Raw genomic sequence first — 17,252 nt, 5'->3', positions numbered from 1 at the left:
GATTATCCTCCTTCCACGCACGCAACCGACCGCTTTCGCTATCGAAACGTTACGCAACTCAAAATGGTGTCGAGCGCTTGTAATGTACAGGAAAAGAGGTTATAACGCCGCTTCGGACAGACATTTGGATTTAATAGCATGGACCAATCAAGGATATTTTCATTGTTTTGTACACATTGTTGGTATTTTTTTTATTGATCTTAGTTAGGAAACAAAATAAAGACAAGATTAATTGGTACAGAGTGCCGAGAAGCAGAAGGATACAGAGGGTTCGTAAATGGAGTTGTAGGATATTTTCGCTGGAGAAGAGTTGCGGTGTGACTCCCATCACACATGACTAACTTAGTTCGGGCAGTTTGTCCGCTTCCGGTGTGTAGTTGACCTGTTCCGTACGTAATCTCATCGCTTGGCTGCTGTAACCGTCACAGTCTTTATCGTGCACTGTCCACAAGACAAAAAAACACTAGCGCTTTGGGTTGGGTTGGCTGCCTCTTTCACTTAGGGTAGCAGGTGACGAGACCTTAGTAGACGACAGTATTGACAGCGGTAGCGCCAGCATTAGCACCAGCAACGGCTCCATTGAAGGCGGACACTCCCTGCGCTCCGGCGGCAGCTCCAGCGGTGGCGGCTGAGTTGAAGGCACCGGCAGCCGAATCGTCCGAGTCCACAGCCGAGCGGAGGTTGTAATCGTACTCGCTGCCGGAAGATCCGGCAGAGCTGGACGCACCGGCGAACGAACCGGCGGAACCATCGAAGCTACCGCCGAATCCAGCATCGGCACCGCCCAAACTGAAAGCGCCAGCATCAGCGGATGCACCGCTGAATGCACCGGCGTTGGCACCGCTGAACGAACCCGAGTTGGCACCGGCACCGCTGAACGACTGAGCATCGGCGAATGCATTGGCCTGCGCGTCCTTGCCCTGGTACTTGACGAAGTAGACCTCCGGCTTGCCGGACGAGAACGAGCTAGCGTCGGCAACCGAACCAGCCTTAGCCTGAGCCGGCTTGTTAACCAGCACGTACACGATCGTCTTCTCCTCGGTTCTGCTCGCAGCCTGGGCCGCAGCACCGGCATTGGCGCTGACAGACGGAGCCTTGATGAAGATGACCTTGTAGTGTTTGCGGGGCGTAATGGTCAGCGTGCTGGCTTCGGCAGCGGCCTTCGGCTCCTCCGGTGCGACATGGTAGTAGAAGTGCTTCTGGATCACCGGTGCCGCATAGCGGACGTTCGTCTGGGCAGCGGCCGAGCTAGAAGCGCCGGACGACGAACCGAACGACGAACCACTGGCGAAGCTGGAGCTACCGGAGGACGCACCCGAGAACGAGCCGGACGAGCCGAATCGCGTATCGGCCACACCGACCGAAGATTGTGCATTAGATCCGGCGTTGGCCGAAGCACCGGAGTAAGCGGCACGAAGTCCTGCCTGGTAGCCGGCGTTGTACTCAGCGCTTCCAGCACTTGCTCCAGCACTGGCACCCGATACGGCACCGGACGCAGCACCCGATACAGCGCCAGCCGACGCACTAGCGCCACTGAACGAGGATCGCGAGCCAACATCGGCAAACTCAGCGCCCGGTCCGTTGGCAAAGGAACGACCACCATCGACGATGGTGTCCTCGTACACCGCTGGCGCATAGTCCACCGTTACCGATTGCTGTCCAACGTCATAGCTGCTCGCTGCACCGGCAGCTGCAGCTTGACGAAGCTTCAGTCCAATATCCGCGGAGGCAACGGCCAAACAGGCAGCAAAAACCTATCGAAAGTTAATAGGGAGAAAACAAGAAGCGGAAATGGAATTAGTCACTTGCGAACACGTCATCTGGTCGTTGGCGTGTCCTATGCTGGAACACTGGTGTCTCCATCGAGCGAGAGACACACGGAAGATTCTGAAACTCCCGGGATTCTACCATCTCCGGGGCCAGAAGATTGATTGTTGTGCCGGATCCGGATTCGGTGGACATATTGATTTGATAGCTGATTCGTGATGGTCACGAGGAGCACCGGCTGTTTCAAATTTCTTCCCTCAAACGAATATCCACCAGAATTGCAAAACTCACCACAAAAAAGCGCATTTTTGTGCGTGCTGTAAAATGTTCACTGACAACTGACCAACCGACAGTTACTTGCACCTCGTCCGATGTAACTCTGGAAGCGGTGTGTGCTCGTTGGGACGATCGAACTTAACTGAAGCAGCAGTAAGGACCTAACGCCTTATATATACACACACCCGTGTATCAGTAGCACGGATGCTCAGCATTTCGTTCCGAGTTCAGTTTGTGGCTCATCTAGCCATTGTCTAGCGAGTTTTTGGCCGCGGGTTTATTAATTCAGCGAATATCAAAAAAATCGTTTTCTTCGCTCTTGCCTTCTCGCCTACTCGCGCACAGTCTCGGGGCTGCCGACGGGCTGACAGCTAGCCGCGATTAACGCGACGGATATACACAGACGCTTAGGATGCCATTTGTTCGCGTCTCGTGTGGAGGCATCGTGTGGAGCTGGGTGGGGATAGAAATCTAGTTAGAAATGTTCCCAAACTCTAAACCGCAAATGGGGCTTTCGGCAAGCGCTCCTTAAGGGATTGTCTTGATGGGGCCGGTAATGATGTTTGGCCAACTGCGCAAAGTTTGAATATCGCCGATTTTTTTTTGTGTCATCGTTTGTTGACGTTTATGTACATTGATTACTCCATTTTGACTGCGGATGATCTGACCGGTACTAGCGCTGTCCGAACTCCGAACTTTGGAAGCAGTTCGGCTGGGTTGGGTGTGTATGTGTTCTTTGGCTTTTTGTTGTTGTCGTTGTCGGTTGTCCACTGGATATTCCGATTACCCCTTCTACCAACAAAAAAATCTTAAGCATCACCCGATTGTATCACCCCGTATCGGAATACCACCAGCAGCATCAGCTGTCCGGTTCGGGCAGGTTTGATGCGTGATAGGAGCGGATGCTCGTGGTGGGGGACTTTATGAAGATCACTTAGCACGACCGATAGATCATGGCGATAGATGGGAGAGAGGGCGAGAAGACAAAAAAAGAAGCGTCTGCGTTTCAAAACAACACCAAACTCGTCCGCGTGCAGAAGCAGAAAATGCGTCCACCGATGTAGGATGGTCACCCTTTAAGCTAATAGCCGGGGTACTGTCAATATCGGCGGGAGAGGTAATAAAATTTGGCCAATATTATTTTAACCATCCATTTATTTTATAACACGCTGGAGCTCTTTTGTAGCTGACATTTCTCGGTGACCATACGCATCATATCCCGTAGAAGGAGACAAGTCCGTCAACAGTTTGGTCAAATAAGAACCCAGCTCTGTCTAAGTCTTTGGTTCTGCTCTACCAAGAAATACTATTTTTAGTTAGATGTTTGGTTAGGGTTTGAGTGATACGTTCGTCATCGGCATTAAGCTTGTTGCTTGCGAAGATTGCCTGGATTATCTGAAGTCTTGAGGTTTGAGATCATTTCCTATCCATTGGTAGAGCTGTAGAATGAAAATAATTGCATCCAGTCTATCTCATTCATCTGAAGCTTTTTTTCTTAAGTCTGGAGGTGTGGTAGTTGTGTCGGTAGTTGTAGAGTAGTAGTCCTTCTCTATTCTTGTCCTAGGGTGTGTGATTCCATGGTACTTAAGTCTCTGTTAAGTTGCCATGCCGGGTCGTTCGATGGCCACTAATCTAATGCGTTTGGTTTCGCCCGCTGTTGATTGTCTCGACCTTAGCCGCCAGCTTGATGAAATATATACCGGTTTCTAAGCAGCATTTGATAAAGTTCAATATTAGCTTCTATTGGTTTAACTTCACATGCTTGGATTTTGCTCAATCATTTAAAAATGTCTCTAATCTTTCCTTCAGGAAGGTCCTGATTCTCCAGTTTTTCTTCTGCTCTCACTAGCACCTCGGGAGTTCTGCAGGGTAGTTTCAGGGTTATCCTTCGTATGGCGATGATATTGAACTGTTACTCCCTATCTCAGAGATCTTGATGACCGCTCGTCCCTACAATCCTACTTTGATTCCTTTTCTCACGTTCTTAACATTGGTCCTACTAAATGTTGTAACATTTCTCTCTACCGCATTCCTTGGCCTATCTTTTACAAGTGTTTCCCTAACTATATCTAGCTTCAACGTGGGTACAACATCGAAGATCATCGACTGCAAGCTTCTCTTTATAAAATACTTTGAATCGAAGTGCTAGGTCAGGCATAACGTTGCGTTGCCTGGAGCCTCTCTGCCGTGATCTAGACCGCTAAACTTGAACAAGTGCAGCGTTGTTCAGACATTTCCTGGTTTGTAATCGCACCTTGATTCCGAGTCCCTACGCTCCTCTTACGCATTCCTATTCATGCTCCTTATCGACCTCGGCCGTGAGGTCCCTGTCAATCTCTGGATCTGCTGGAACCTGGATATCAAATATTGAACGTCTATGTTGTTCAACTTCCCCGTAAGGTTTTCTCCAATATCTTCATCTTCTTTGGCCTAACGATGTCTTAGGTCATGCTTGCTCTTCCCGGCTTACTGGACCTAATGATACCACGTAGTTGGATAGTCGGCTCTCACTACGGTGAGAACGGTCCAGATGGAATTTGAACCCCAGTCCAAATCCAGAGCCTCTTTTGACCAGCCAAGCGATGGTTTCAGTAGTCATCAAGTGAACGTCTAAAGCATTAATATCACTTTAGAATGTTTTATTCTGTTGACTATATATTTTACAGTATCCAATCTGCTGTCAGGAACGCATAAGGATTTGCTGAAGAGTATTGTTGTCTTATCGTTACTACTGGCTTCTTAACTCTCATACAAACTATACTAAACTATATAGCGAAAACAGCCTTGCTGTCGCGTCCTCCATACACGCTAGCTGTTCACTGCCAAAGCTATAGCGATACTAGGGAAAATAAATCCATCTTAATTGTATGCTCTTGTCGATAGATCAGTAGAAATTCTTTAGATGGAGATATTCGTTGAAACAGACTAACTGTTTTGCAGAACACCAGTTAAAACAGATGATAGGCGCTCTTGAGTGGGTGAATCTCAGAGCAAGGCATCTACAGCTTTTTTAACTACTTAGAAGAAGTTACCACTGCTTGCACCAGCGTTGGCATCTGCCACACCACCATTTCCCAACGGAATATCGTTGAAGTTAAGGTTTGAACCGGCACTGGCAGCAGCATTCGCTCCAACAAATCCTGCCCTACGGCCCAAATCGCCTGTTCCTGCCGAAGCGCCAGCATTTGCAAAGCTACCAGTGTAAGCATTGCCAGCAGCAGAAATGGCAAAGTTACCACCAGCTTGGGATGCGGATTTGGCGGAAGCGATAGCCTGAGCGTCTTTGCCCTGGTACTTGACGAAGTACACTTCTGGTTTGCCGGCGAGATATGCGTTAGCCTCAGCATCGCTCGAAACGTTAGCCCTAGCCCGGTTGTTAACCAGCACGTAGACGAGAGTTTTCTCCTCGGTCCTGCTGGCAGCCTGGGACACCGATCCGGCATTAGCGCTGCCAGACGGGGCCTTGATGAAGATAATCTGTGGGACTATGTACGGCGACTATTACTAACAAACGTTGTGGCAGAGCTTGGCTAAGCGGCAAGGAGGCTACGTCTACAATTACGGCTTTTGTGAGGTTTGATCGGTGGTGCCTCAGAGACGATGTTGATTGTTGCTCTGTACCAGAATCCTGGACGCAAAAACACAAAACTTACCACAAAGAAGCGCATTTTGATGTTTGCTCTGAATGTCCCGAAGGTTACAATGTTGAAGAAACTCGAAGACTTCGGTCGAGTGACCTCTTCGAACCAAAGGATTGCGGTGAACTGAGAGATCCATAGCATTTTACCCTGTTATATAGCGCCGTCGCCAGAACCTGCATCCAACATCATTTCCCTGTTCCTCTTTTACTAACTCTTTCTAAAATATCCTTTCAACCTGCATCCGTCATTGCTCTTTTCATCTTCTTTTTAGTTTTAGAAGCTATTTTTTTCAAATTTTTTGTCTGTTTTTTATTGATCATCTTCTGCTGCATTTATCTCTCGCTAGCAAAGGTCACAAAGTGTATGGAAATGAGGTTAGAAATAATGAAGTGAATTCGATAAATTAAGCAGGTTTGCTTCCACTTTTTAAAAGGAGCATGTCAATCTGCAGCAGTTCTGATTGCGCTTGGATTTATGTCCACGGATCATTGAACGATTTTCTTGATATCGGTGACAACTTTGACCGAACTCCTTGTTTTTTTTTCAAGGAATTCTTTCGTCTCTCCTTTTTTCAAATCGACTCCTTTTATAGAGTTGTAACCTTAGTTAGAATCTCAGAATGATTTATATTTGTAGGTTCCAGTCCTATTTTTATGTTTTTTTAAAATATATTTTATAGCTCTAGTTCGTATCTTCGCTTAAGTTGCATTGCCTAATGGCCGATTATCAGTGGCCTGGATATTCACATAGCTAAACAATCATCCGGTGGACATGGTTCAAGCGAGACTTTAAACTAAAAAGGATTGATTGTCACACATTGATTTTATAATGGGAACTAACTACTATTCAGTGACTAGACGGCGTCTAGCCGTCACACTTTAAATAAATAAATAAAATAGGCTAAAATCTGAATAGACCGTGCTGGTTAACCGGTGTTTTTGTTTGTAAAACGCCAAGTGTAACAAAAACGCCAAGTAACAAGTACCTTAAGTAGATTTCCCTTCCTTTTTTGCGCTCTCCCCCTCTCCCTCTCTCTTTGTCCTCAGTTTTCTTCCCCAAACTGTTTAAACGCCAAGCAAATAAGATAGATTTATATTTCCCTTTTTGGTATGCCGTTGAGTGAATCTGACAAGCTCGGACGTAACGAACGAAGGTACGCGTCTTGCGCAAGGAAGTGCAGGGAAGCGCATGGACACGAGTGCCAAAAGGAACGGATTAGTTTGTGCGCATAGTATTAAGAAGCCAGCATACGTATCATAAGACAAGTGTATCCAAACACACACGCACACACGTATACATACACATATACGTAGATATTTGGACACAAATATCCATAACAAAACAAATGATAATAAAAAACAACACGTATTATCTCGAACATTATTGGTGTTCTTCAAGGATCTTTGAAATAGCAGCACGTGCCCTATATATAGACCGTTACTATAGAACATGGATAACATTTATTTTAAATTGATGAGAAATTGGATGCATGGCGAATGATCGCTACCTTTGCAATAACAATAGATAGTAATGATAGTTCAGTTATAAATTAAGAGCTCGAATCGGTCGGCTAAGCACGTATGTGAACAGATAAAGGACGAGGCAACCTCTGCATGGTGCTTCTACAACTACTTACTACAAGGCACCTTCACTGCACATATCGGTAAGCTGATATCCACTGCGGAGGGGTTCGAGTAGGATGCAGTGTCTTTGGCGTAGATGTTGTTACTAAAACAGACTGATGAAGATGATCAGGGCGGGATCAGGATTGAGTGGAGCTTCCTGATCCGTCAGTCGGCGTTGATGTGTGGTTGCATTGTTAAGGCATCATTTCCTATATCTTCTTCTTGAAACGTTGAGCAATCGCTCTATTAGTGAATTTGTTGTTTTGCAGAGTGATTGTTCCTGAAAAGAGAAGGAAAAGGATTAGATCTCGTACTAGCAATTACCACCGAGGCACTTAGCTATAGAAGGTATTTTAGAATTCAGCTGGATATTCTTACACTCCTATCGAGAGCTATCTACTCACCTTACTCTGTGCCACGCTGAAGACCTGTTGTTGCTGCGATACTAAAACACCCCGCCACTAGGTATATATTGCTACGCCCTTGCCTCCCGTTCGACATAGCCTACAAGAATCAATTGTCATGGCGCATACGTTTAATGTCGTGTCGTTGCCCACTGGCTTGGCTGCCATTTCGCTGCTGTCCTCGAATTACAGCACTAGTGCTTTGAATGTCCATAAGCTTCCCGCACTCCTCCGTAAGCTGTGCCAGGGTGACATCTTCGCGCTCTTCCATCATAGCCATCAGCCGTGTGCGCAGCCTTTCGTCCCCTTTGCACTTGAGGCCACGCACGAACATAAGACACTTGAATTGTTCCCCCGACAGTGGAGATAGCTCAGCTTTTTTGGTCGTTTTATTCACCCGCTCCACAAAGGTGGTAAGATCCTCCGCAGGGGCTTTCGCCAGCTCCAGACACTCGGTCCATTTGTTTAGCTTTGTCTGCCCGGATCGGAATAGAATCTTTAAGTTGTTGACGGTGGTTGCAAAATCTATATCATGCGGTTTTCGTGGCAAGATGAAGCTTTGATATTTCTTCAACTCTACAGGGCCCAGTTTTTTCATGAGCAAATCCACCTTGGCACTGTTGCTCAGCTGTTGCGCTTCACACTCAAACAGTTGTTTGTACTCAGCGTACCATTCGGCAAACGGGATTTGCGAACGGGAGCTGAGATATTTCTCGTACTCTACTACGCCCCGCTGTTGCAAGACACGGTTTTTCAGCGTAGCGTTGCCCTCGAGCAGTTGTTTGTACTTAGCGTGGTATTCGGCAAACGGGACCGGCTCATCCATATCGTGACGGAATTCTTTAATTTTACTCAGATAGGGTAAAATTGATTCCTGAGTGTAGTAGTTCCTAGGCGCAGGGTTAGCTGTTACGGCTGGCACCATTGTACGATTCACTTGTTCACATCCGGGAAGTTGAAAGAGACGTTCGATCTGCTGTAAAAGCAGTCTTGCGGCAAGCGTACGCTGCTCACAGTTACATCTCGTAGGCTGTTGCTCTTCCTCTTCGGTGTTCATTATTTAGCTCTACTCCTGGTCACTTTTATCAGCAAATCGTTGAATATTATACAATTATTACACTAGGTAAAGACGATTATAGCGGATGGACAGCAAGCGCAGAGTTTGACAGATTAAAATGAAGCTGCAATTCTTGGCGTATGTGTGTGACGTCATGTGTAGTACCGAAGTCAAGCACAGTTTACACATATCCTCTAGTGTTGACACTCTAGCGGTGACACAAATAAACATACCGCTACATCGATCCGTTGCACATCGTAGGCGAGTTCGCAGGTGCTATGGCAGTAACAGAACAAAGCAAGCCTTGCATGATACGAGTGGTAACGGTGGATATGGCACTTTTCGGAAAAGATTCCATGGATTTGTTCAACCTGTGAGACGTGCCTCTGACAGCAGTTTGTAATCGCCTGTCTTTCGTCCTAAGAGGCCTGTGGCCTACGCAATGTTTGAAGCAGTGGAGAAGGAGTTTGAAAGGCTGTAAAAAGATGGAATAATTTCTAAGGTGGATTATTCGGAATGGGCAACGCCAATGGCATGCTGCAACCTCATCAATACCCGCTTCCTCTTCCGCAAGACAAATTTGCTAGTCTGGCAACTTGTACTGTGTTCAGTCAGATTGATTCATCGGATGCGTTCCTTCAAGTAGAAGTCGAGGAATCTTGTAGGAAGCTGCTTAGTGCAAATTCTCATCGCGGAATGTTTTTGTACAATAGATTACCGCCAGGAGAGAAAACTGCACCGGGAGCTTTTCAGCAGCTGATGGAGATAATGCTGGCAGGTTAAGATGGCGTTGCTGTGTATTTGGACGGCATTGTGGTTGGTGGACCAAATTAAGAAGCGGACCAAATATGAAAAACCTCCGAGCAGTGCTTAGAAGAATTGAGGATTATGGCTTCACAATTCGATTGGATGAATGTTCGTTCCAAAAGAAGCAAATCAAGTATTTGGGCCATCTGTTAGATTCAAAGGGACTTCGACCAGATCCCGCTAGGATTGATGCAATCCTCAACATGCAAGTTCCAACCGATGTTTCGGGAGTCAGATCGTTCCCGGGAGCAGTGAATTATTACGGCAAATTTGTAAGAAACAACAGCATACTACGTCATCCGCTCGATAATTTGCTAAAGGAAGGAGCAGCTTTCACGCCTGCCTTTCACGCACGCGCATTAGGAGCATCCTTTGCATTAGGAGCGACTATTAGCCAGGATGAAGGCACTAGCGCGAAGCTATGTGCAATGGCCTGGGTTGGATTCGGATATTGAGATCCTTGTTAAATCGTGTCAGCAATGTGTCATGGCAGAGTCACGCAAGAGTTGAAACTTCAGCCTTAGTCGGATAGCTGAATCGTTCGAAATAAGCTCGTTTGAATTGAACCGTTTAAACCATCGCGATGAACCAGACAGCTTACCCAATTAGCCGAATTATCTTAAACAACCAATTTCAGCACGCTAAAGATCGCTGATCCAGTACGTCTTTTGCAGTAAATCAGCAGCGTCATAGTTCGTCGTACTTTTATGTGCTATTGGGTGTGGGTTTTTATGTGCTATTTATTTTCATGCAAGGCATCTGTTTCGGGATTCCATTCTGCAGATCATCTTCCGAACTAGAATTGTCGGATATATCGATTAGAATATCTCGCAGTCGTCTGCGTTTTCAAATAGCTCACACATAATTTTAGCAAGCTTTCAATAACATTTTCCCGATTTTTTATATACTTTGAAAACATCTTTCCACACAAAGTTTTTCTGACGACGCTTAATGGCAGATAGCATTATTCTATTGATATAATCCTAAAACAAAAAAGTTTGAAGAGCCAAGTACCGCATGCTTTTTAGTAAGCCGCATAGTTCGGGTCAACAATATGCATGGTTTATAAATAAGCCTCATAGTTCCATTAAACTCCATGTGCAAGTAGAAAAGCTTCATAGTTCATGATGGACAAGTTCCACGCTCTTTTAAAGTTGCCTCAAAATTCGGAGGTGGTACGTTTTTTTCTTTAAACAGCCTTGAAGCAGGAGGATTGTTCGATTTCTTTATTTTTAGCTTTATTTTGGTCGACAATACACTTTAGACAAAAGGAGAGCGACATATAGCGGGGCACAAATTTATTGCAACCCACCCCTGGGGCCCCCGGTGCCACCCAATTTCTAACCAGATTTTCATGCTTTCCATGGTCCACCATTCTTTTGCCGTTTGCTGCATCAAATGAAGAAGAATGAACAAAAAAAACAAAAAAACAGTAGATTGCATCGCTAAAATTATCTCCAGGACAACGCCTTTCGGTGAGCTTCCTAACAGTCCCCAAACCGGTATATATATAGCGACCGGGCGTCCTGTTCCTACATCAGTCAAGTTCGATCGTTTGCTACGAACAGGCCACTGGAAGGAAGTCTTTTAGCAGACATTCTGACAAGTGTACTTAGTGAGTGCGCGTGAACCGTACTATCCTTACAACAGACACACACACACAGCTTACAATGCGCTTCTTTGTGGTGAGTTCATACCTGTCAAATTACCGTGTACTTGATTCGTGGATTGCGGAGCTCTCCCGCTACATCTGGAGCACCATTCAACCAGACTCTGGCGAACGGAGCATCATCAATCAAGCGGGCCTAGTGTGGCCGGAACTTTGGAGATTCATCCGGAACATCGAGCATAAAAATTGGAAGAGTTTGTTTGTGTACTCCATCTCATATCTTCAACATTTTGCTATTTTTCTCCATAAAAGGTTTTAACCGCCTGTTTGGCAGTTGCCTCGGCTGATATCGGGCTCAAGCTACGTCAAGCGGCAGGTGCCGGTGGAAGCAGCTACGATGTTGGCCAACAGTCGGTGAGCGTCGATTACGCACCGACCGTGTACCAGGACTCCGTTGTGGATGGTGCTGCCTCGGCCGGTGCCCGTTCGTTCGGTGGTGCCGGTTTCGGTGGTGCCGGTTTCGGTGGTGCCGGTTTCGGTGGAGCCGGTGCCGGTTCGGCGGCCAGTGCCGGTGCTGGTGCCGGTGTGTTCGGTGGTAGCTTCGGTGGTGCCTCTAGCCGCTCGTCCGCTGGTGCCGGTGCCGAGTACGATGCCGGATACCAGGCAGGACTTCGTGCCGGTGCAGCTGCGTCCGCTGGCAGCAGTACGCGATTCGGCTCGTCCGGCTCGTTCGCGGGATCTTCGGCCGGTGCGTTCGGTGGCTCGTCGGGTGGCAGTTTCTCCAGCGGTTCTGCGTTCGGTTCGTCGTCCGGCGCTTCTAGCTCGGCCGCTGCAAAGACCCAGGTCCGCTATGCGGCACCGGTGATTCAGAAGAACTTCTACTACCATGTCGCACCCGAGGAGCCCAAGTCGGCCGCCGAAGCCAACACGCTCACCATCACGCCCCGCAAGCACTACAAGGTCATCTTCATCAAGGCTCCGACTGTCAGCGCTAATGCCGGTGCGTCGGCCCAGGCTGCGAGCAGAACCGAGGAGAAGACGCTGGTCTACGTGCTGGTTAACAAGCCGGCTCAGGCTAAGGCTGGTTCGGTTGCCGACGCTAGCTCGTACGTGTCCGGCAAGCCGGAGGTCTTCTTCATCAAGTACCAGGGCAAGGACGCTCAGGCCATCTCTAACTCGTTCGCTGGTGCCGGAGCCGGTTCGTTCGGCGGTGCTGGTGCCGGAGCCGGTTCGTTCGGCGGTGCTGGAGCTGGCTCGTTTGCTGGTGCCTCGTCTGACGCTTTCGCTACCGGTGGTGCTGGATTCGATGGTGGTTTCGGTGCCGGTTCGGCCAGCTATGCTGATGCCGGTGCGTCTGCTGGTGTCGCCAACGATTTTGTCGACTTCGGTGCACGCAGCGGTGTGGCTAGCAGCTCTGCTGGCAGCAGCGGTTACAATGCTGGATACACTGCCGGATACACTGCCGCTGCCACCGGTGCCGGTGCCGCTGGATTTGGTGTCACCCCGTCGTACGACAGTGTTGCCGTCGGTGCAAACGCCGGTGCCAGCAACATCGCCTTCTAAGTGCCAACCGCGACGGATGCCTTACACAACCGTTAACCTATCCCAAAGCGTCTGTGTTCAGCTTCGGCCCCGGTGTTCACGGCCGGGAACGGGCGGAGCAGTTGCACAGCAGCAGTCTCAAGGAAAAACGATTTCTTACGATACCCCCGATACGACGGATTGGTCCCGGAACCGGTGTTTTTGTTTGTAAAACGCAAAGTGTATATTGGAAAGCAGTGCGAGAAATGATTCTACGAAACATGATCCAACTGTCGACCACCTCATGTAACAAGTACCTTAAGTAGATTTCCCTTCCTTTTTTGCGCTCTCCCTCTCTCCCTCTCTCTTTGTCCTCAGTTTTCTTCCCCAAACTGTTTAAACGCCAAGCAAATAAGATAGATTTATATTTCCCTTTTTGGTATGCCGTTGAGTGAATCTGACAAGCTCGGACGTAACGAACGAAGGTACGCGTCTTGCGCAAGGAAGTGCAGGGAAGCGCATGGACACGAGTGCCAAAAGGAACGGATTAGTTTGTGCGCATAGTATTAAGAAGCCAGCATACGTATCATAAGACAAGTGTATCCGCACACACACGCACACACGTATACATACACATATACGTAGATATTTGGACACAAATATCCATAACAAAACAAATGATAATAATAAACAACACGTATTATCTCGAAAAATGTTGGTGTTCTTCAAGGAACTTTGAAATAGCAGCACGTGCCCTATATATAGACCGTTACTATAGAACATGGATAACATTTATTTTAAATTGATGAGAAATTGGATGCATGGCGAATGATCGCTACCTTTGCAATAATAATAGATAGTAATGATAGTTCAGTTATAAATTAAGAGCTCGAATCGGTCGGCTAAGCACGTATGTGAACAGATAAAGGACGAGGCAACCTCTGCATGCTGCTTCTACAACTACTTACTACAAGGCACCTTCACTGCACATATCGGTAAGCTGATATCCACTGCGGAGGTGTTCGAGTAGGATGCAGTGTCTTTGGCGTAGATGTTGTTACTAAAACAGACTGATGAAGATGATCAGGGCGGGATCAGGATTGAGTGGAGCTTCGTGTTCCGTCAGCAGGTGTTATTGCATTGTTCTAGCTTCGAGGGATGGCCAGGACTTGATCAGCACCAATGCATATCATTGTTAAGCTTCAGCGTTGATGTTGTTGCTTATACTGACTTATGAAGATGATCAGGGCGGGATCAGGATTGAGTTAAGCTTCCTAATCCGTCAGTTGGTGTTGATGTGTGGTTGCATTGTTAAGGCATCATTTTCTATATCTTCTTCTTGAAACGTTGAGTAATCGCTCTATTAGTGAATTTGTTGTTTTGCAGAGTGATTGTTCCTGAAAAGAAAAGGAAAAGGATTAGATCTCGTACCAGCAATTACCACCGTGGCACGTAGCTATAGAAGGTATTTTAGAATTCAGCTGGATATTCTTACACTCCTATCGAGAGCTATCTACTCACCTTACTCTGTGCCACGCTGAAGACCTGTTGTTGCTGCGATACTAAAACACCCCGCCACTAGGTATATATTGCTACGCCCTTGCCTCCCGTTCGACATAGCCTACAAGAATCAATTGTCATGGCGCATACGTTTAATGTCGTGTCGTTGCCCACTGGCTTGGCTGCCATTTCGCTGCTGTCCTCGAATTACAGCACTAGTGCTTTGAATGTCCATAAGCTTCCCGCACTCCTCCGTGAGCTGTGCCAGAGTGACATCTTCGCGCTCTTCCATCATAGCCATCAGCCGGGTGCGCAGCCTTTCGTCCCCTTTGTTCTTGAGGCCACGCACGAACATAAGACACTTGAATTGTTCCCCCGACAGTGGAGATAGCTCAGCTTTTTTGGTCGTTTTATTCACCCGCTCCACAAAGGTGGTAAGATCCTCCGCAGGGGCTTTCGCCAGCTCCAGACACTCGGTCCATTTGTTTAGCTTTGTCTGCCCGGATCGGAATAGAATCTTTAAGTTGTTGACGGTGGTTGCAAAATCTATATCATGCGGTTTTCGTGGCAAGATGAAGCTTTGATATTTCTTCAACTCTACAGGGCCCAGTTTTTTCATGAGCAAATCCACCTTGGCACTGTTGCTCAGCTGTTGCGCTTCACACTCAAACAGTTGTTTGTACTCAGCGTACCATTCGGCAAACGGGATTTGCGAACGGGAGCTGAGATATTTCTCGTACTCTACTACGCCCCGCTGTTGCAAGACACGGTTTTTCAGCGTAGCGTTGCCCTCGAGCAGTTGTTTGTACTTAGCGTGGTATTCGGCAAACGGGACCGGCTCATCCATATCGTGACGGAATTCTTTAATTTTACTCAGATAGGGTAAAATTGATTCCTGAGTGTAGTAGTTCCTAGGCGCAGGGTTAGCTGTTACGGCTGGCACCATTGTACGATTCACTTGTTCACATCCGGGAAGTTGAAAGAGACGTTCGATCTGCTGTAAAAGCAGTCTTGCGGCAAGCGTACGCTGCTCACAGTTACATCTTGTAGGCTGTTGCTCTTCCTCTTCGGTGTTCATTATTTAGCTCTACTCCTGGTCACTTTTATCAGCAAATCGTTGAATATTATACAATTATTACACTAGGTAAAGACGATTATAGCGAATGGACAGCAAGTGCAGAGTTTGACAGATTAAAATGAAGCTGCTATTCATGGCGTATGTGTGTGACGTCATGTGTAGTACCGAAGTCAAGCACAGTTTACACATAACCGTTGTGTTGACACGAATAAACATACCGCTACATCGATCCGTTGCACATCGTAGGCGAGTTCGCAGGTGCTATGGCAGTAGCAGAACAAAGCAAGCCTTGCATGATAAGAGTGGTAACGGTGGATATGGCACTTTTTGGAAAAGATTCCATGGATTTGTTCAGCCTGTGAGACGTGCCTCTGACAGCAATTTGTAATCGCCTGTCTTTCGTCCTAAGAGGCCGCAATGTTTGAAGCAGTGGAGAAGGAGCTTGAAAGGCTGTTAAAAGATGGAATAATTTCTAAGGTGGATTATTCGGAATGGGCAACGCCAATGACATGCTGCAACCTCATCAATACCCGCTTCCTCTTCCGCAAGACATATTTGCTAGTCTGGCAACTTGTACTGTGTTCAGTCAGATTGATTCATCGGATGCGTTCCTTCAAGTAGAAGTCGAGGAATCTTGTAGGATGCTGCTTAGTGCAAATTCTCATCGCGGAATGTTGAAGGAGAGAAAACTGCACCGGGAGCTTTTCAGCAGCTGATGGAGATAATGCTGGCAGGTTAAGATGGCGTTGCTGTGTATTTGGACGGCATTGTGGTTGGTGAACCATATTAAGAAGCGGACCAAATATGAAAAACCTCCGAGCAGTGCTTAGAAGAATTGAGGATTATGGCTTCACAATTCGATTGGATGAATGTTCGTTCCAAAAGAAGCAAATCAAGTATTTGGGCCATCTGTTAGATTCAAAGGGAGTTCGACCAGATCCCGCTAGGATTGATGCAATCCTCAACTTTCAAGTTCCAACCGATGTTTCGGGAGTCACATCGTTCCCGGGAGCAGTGAATTATTACGGCAAATTTGTAAGAAACAACAGCATACTACGTCATCCGCTCGATAATTTGCTAAAGGAAGGAGCAGCTTTCACGCCTGCCTTTCACGCACGCGCATGCCTCATCCTTTGCATTAGGAGCGACTATTAGCCAGGATGAAGGCACTAGCGCGAAGCTATGTGCAATGGCCTGGGTTGGATTCGGATATTGAGATCCTTGTTAAATCGTGTCAGCAATGTGCCATGGCAGAGTCACGCAAGAGTTGAAACTTCAGCCTTAGTCGGATAGCTGAATCGTTCGAAATAAGCTCGTTTGAATTGAACCGTTTAAACCATCGCGATGAACCAGACAGCTTACCCAATTAGCCGAATTATCTTAAACAACCAATTTCAGCACGCTAAATATCGCTGATCCAGTACGTCTTTTGCAGTAAATCAGCAGCGTCATAGTTCGTCGTACTTTTATGTGCTATTGGGTGTGGGTTTTTATGTGCTATTTATTTTCATGCAAGGCATCTGTTTCGGGATTCCATTCTGCAGATCATCTTCCGAACTAGAATTGTCGGATATATCGATTAGAATATCTCGCAGTCGTCTGCGTTTTCAAATAGCTCACACATAATTTTAGCAAGCTTTCAATAACATTTTCCCGATTTTTTATATACTTTGAAAACATCTTTCCACACAAAGTTTTTCTGACGACGCTTAATGGCAGATAGCATTATTCTATTGATATAATCCTAAAACAAAAAAGTTTGAAGAGCCAAGTACCGCATGCTTCTTAGTAAGCCGCATAGTTCGGGTCAAGAATATGCATGGTTTATAAATAAGCCTCATAGTTCCATTAAACTCCATGTGCAAGTAGAAAAGCTTCATAGTTCATGATGGACAAGTTCCACGCTCTTTTAAAGTTGCCTCAAAGTTCGGAGGTGGTACGTTTTTTGCTTTAAACAGCCTTGAAGC

At 46.8% G+C, this 17,252-nt stretch overlaps 5 protein-coding genes across 5 annotated transcripts; 1 reads left to right on the top strand and 4 right to left on the bottom strand.

The window, feature by feature from the left end:
• Positions 1 to 156: 156 nt before the first annotated feature.
• LOC118506239 (fibroin heavy chain-like) lies at positions 157 to 2,209 on the bottom strand. Its single transcript, XM_036043106.1, has 2 exons — positions 2,059 to 2,209; positions 157 to 1,754 (listed from the first exon to the last, which is right to left on the bottom strand). The coding sequence occupies exons 1-2, from the start codon at positions 2,071 to 2,073 to the stop codon at positions 522 to 524; spliced, it is 1,248 nt and encodes a 415-aa protein (XP_035898999.1). The 5' UTR covers positions 2,074 to 2,209; the 3' UTR covers positions 157 to 521.
• Positions 2,210 to 5,061: 2,852 nt separating this feature from the next.
• Positions 5,062 to 5,711, bottom strand: LOC118514051 (circumsporozoite protein-like). Its single transcript, XM_036060958.1, has 2 exons — positions 5,697 to 5,711; positions 5,062 to 5,520 (listed from the first exon to the last, which is right to left on the bottom strand). Exons 1-2 carry the CDS (start codon positions 5,709 to 5,711, stop codon positions 5,062 to 5,064), a joined length of 474 nt encoding a protein of 157 aa, XP_035916851.1.
• A 1,761-nt stretch (positions 5,712 to 7,472) lies between these two features.
• On the bottom strand, positions 7,473 to 8,896 carry LOC118506331 (uncharacterized protein K02A2.6-like). The gene is made up of 2 exons (XM_036043306.1): positions 7,714 to 8,896; positions 7,473 to 7,589 (listed from the first exon to the last, which is right to left on the bottom strand). The coding sequence occupies exon 1, from the start codon at positions 8,768 to 8,770 to the stop codon at positions 7,823 to 7,825; it is 948 nt and encodes a 315-aa protein (XP_035899199.1). The 5' UTR covers positions 8,771 to 8,896; the 3' UTR covers positions 7,473 to 7,589; positions 7,714 to 7,822.
• A 1,944-nt stretch (positions 8,897 to 10,840) lies between these two features.
• Positions 10,841 to 13,420, top strand: LOC118506224 (fibroin heavy chain-like). The gene is made up of 2 exons (XM_036043064.1): positions 10,841 to 11,262; positions 11,499 to 13,420. The coding sequence occupies exons 1-2, from the start codon at positions 11,248 to 11,250 to the stop codon at positions 12,747 to 12,749; spliced, it is 1,266 nt and encodes a 421-aa protein (XP_035898957.1). The 5' UTR covers positions 10,841 to 11,247; the 3' UTR covers positions 12,750 to 13,420.
• Positions 13,421 to 13,469: 49 nt separating this feature from the next.
• LOC118506314 (uncharacterized protein K02A2.6-like) lies at positions 13,470 to 15,367 on the bottom strand. Its single transcript, XM_036043267.1, has 2 exons — positions 14,229 to 15,367; positions 13,470 to 14,104 (listed from the first exon to the last, which is right to left on the bottom strand). The coding sequence occupies exon 1, from the start codon at positions 15,283 to 15,285 to the stop codon at positions 14,338 to 14,340; it is 948 nt and encodes a 315-aa protein (XP_035899160.1). The 5' UTR covers positions 15,286 to 15,367; the 3' UTR covers positions 13,470 to 14,104; positions 14,229 to 14,337.
• Positions 15,368 to 17,252: the final 1,885 nt, after the last annotated feature.

This window comes from Anopheles stephensi, chromosome X (assembly GCF_013141755.1).
Source record: "Anopheles stephensi strain Indian chromosome X, UCI_ANSTEP_V1.0, whole genome shotgun sequence".
In the NCBI taxonomy this organism is placed as follows: Eukaryota; Metazoa; Arthropoda; class Insecta; order Diptera; family Culicidae; genus Anopheles; species Anopheles stephensi.
The sequence above is the reverse complement of the archived record's forward strand: the minus strand, read 5'-3'. Positions and strand labels throughout refer to the sequence as shown.

Excerpts from the sequence above, each read along its gene's own strand:
- LOC118506331 (XM_036043306.1), bottom strand. The coding sequence starts at position 8,770 with ATGAACACCGAAGAGGAAGAGCAACAGCCTACGAGATGTAACTGTGAG.
- LOC118506314 (XM_036043267.1), bottom strand. The coding sequence starts at position 15,285 with ATGAACACCGAAGAGGAAGAGCAACAGCCTACAAGATGTAACTGTGAG.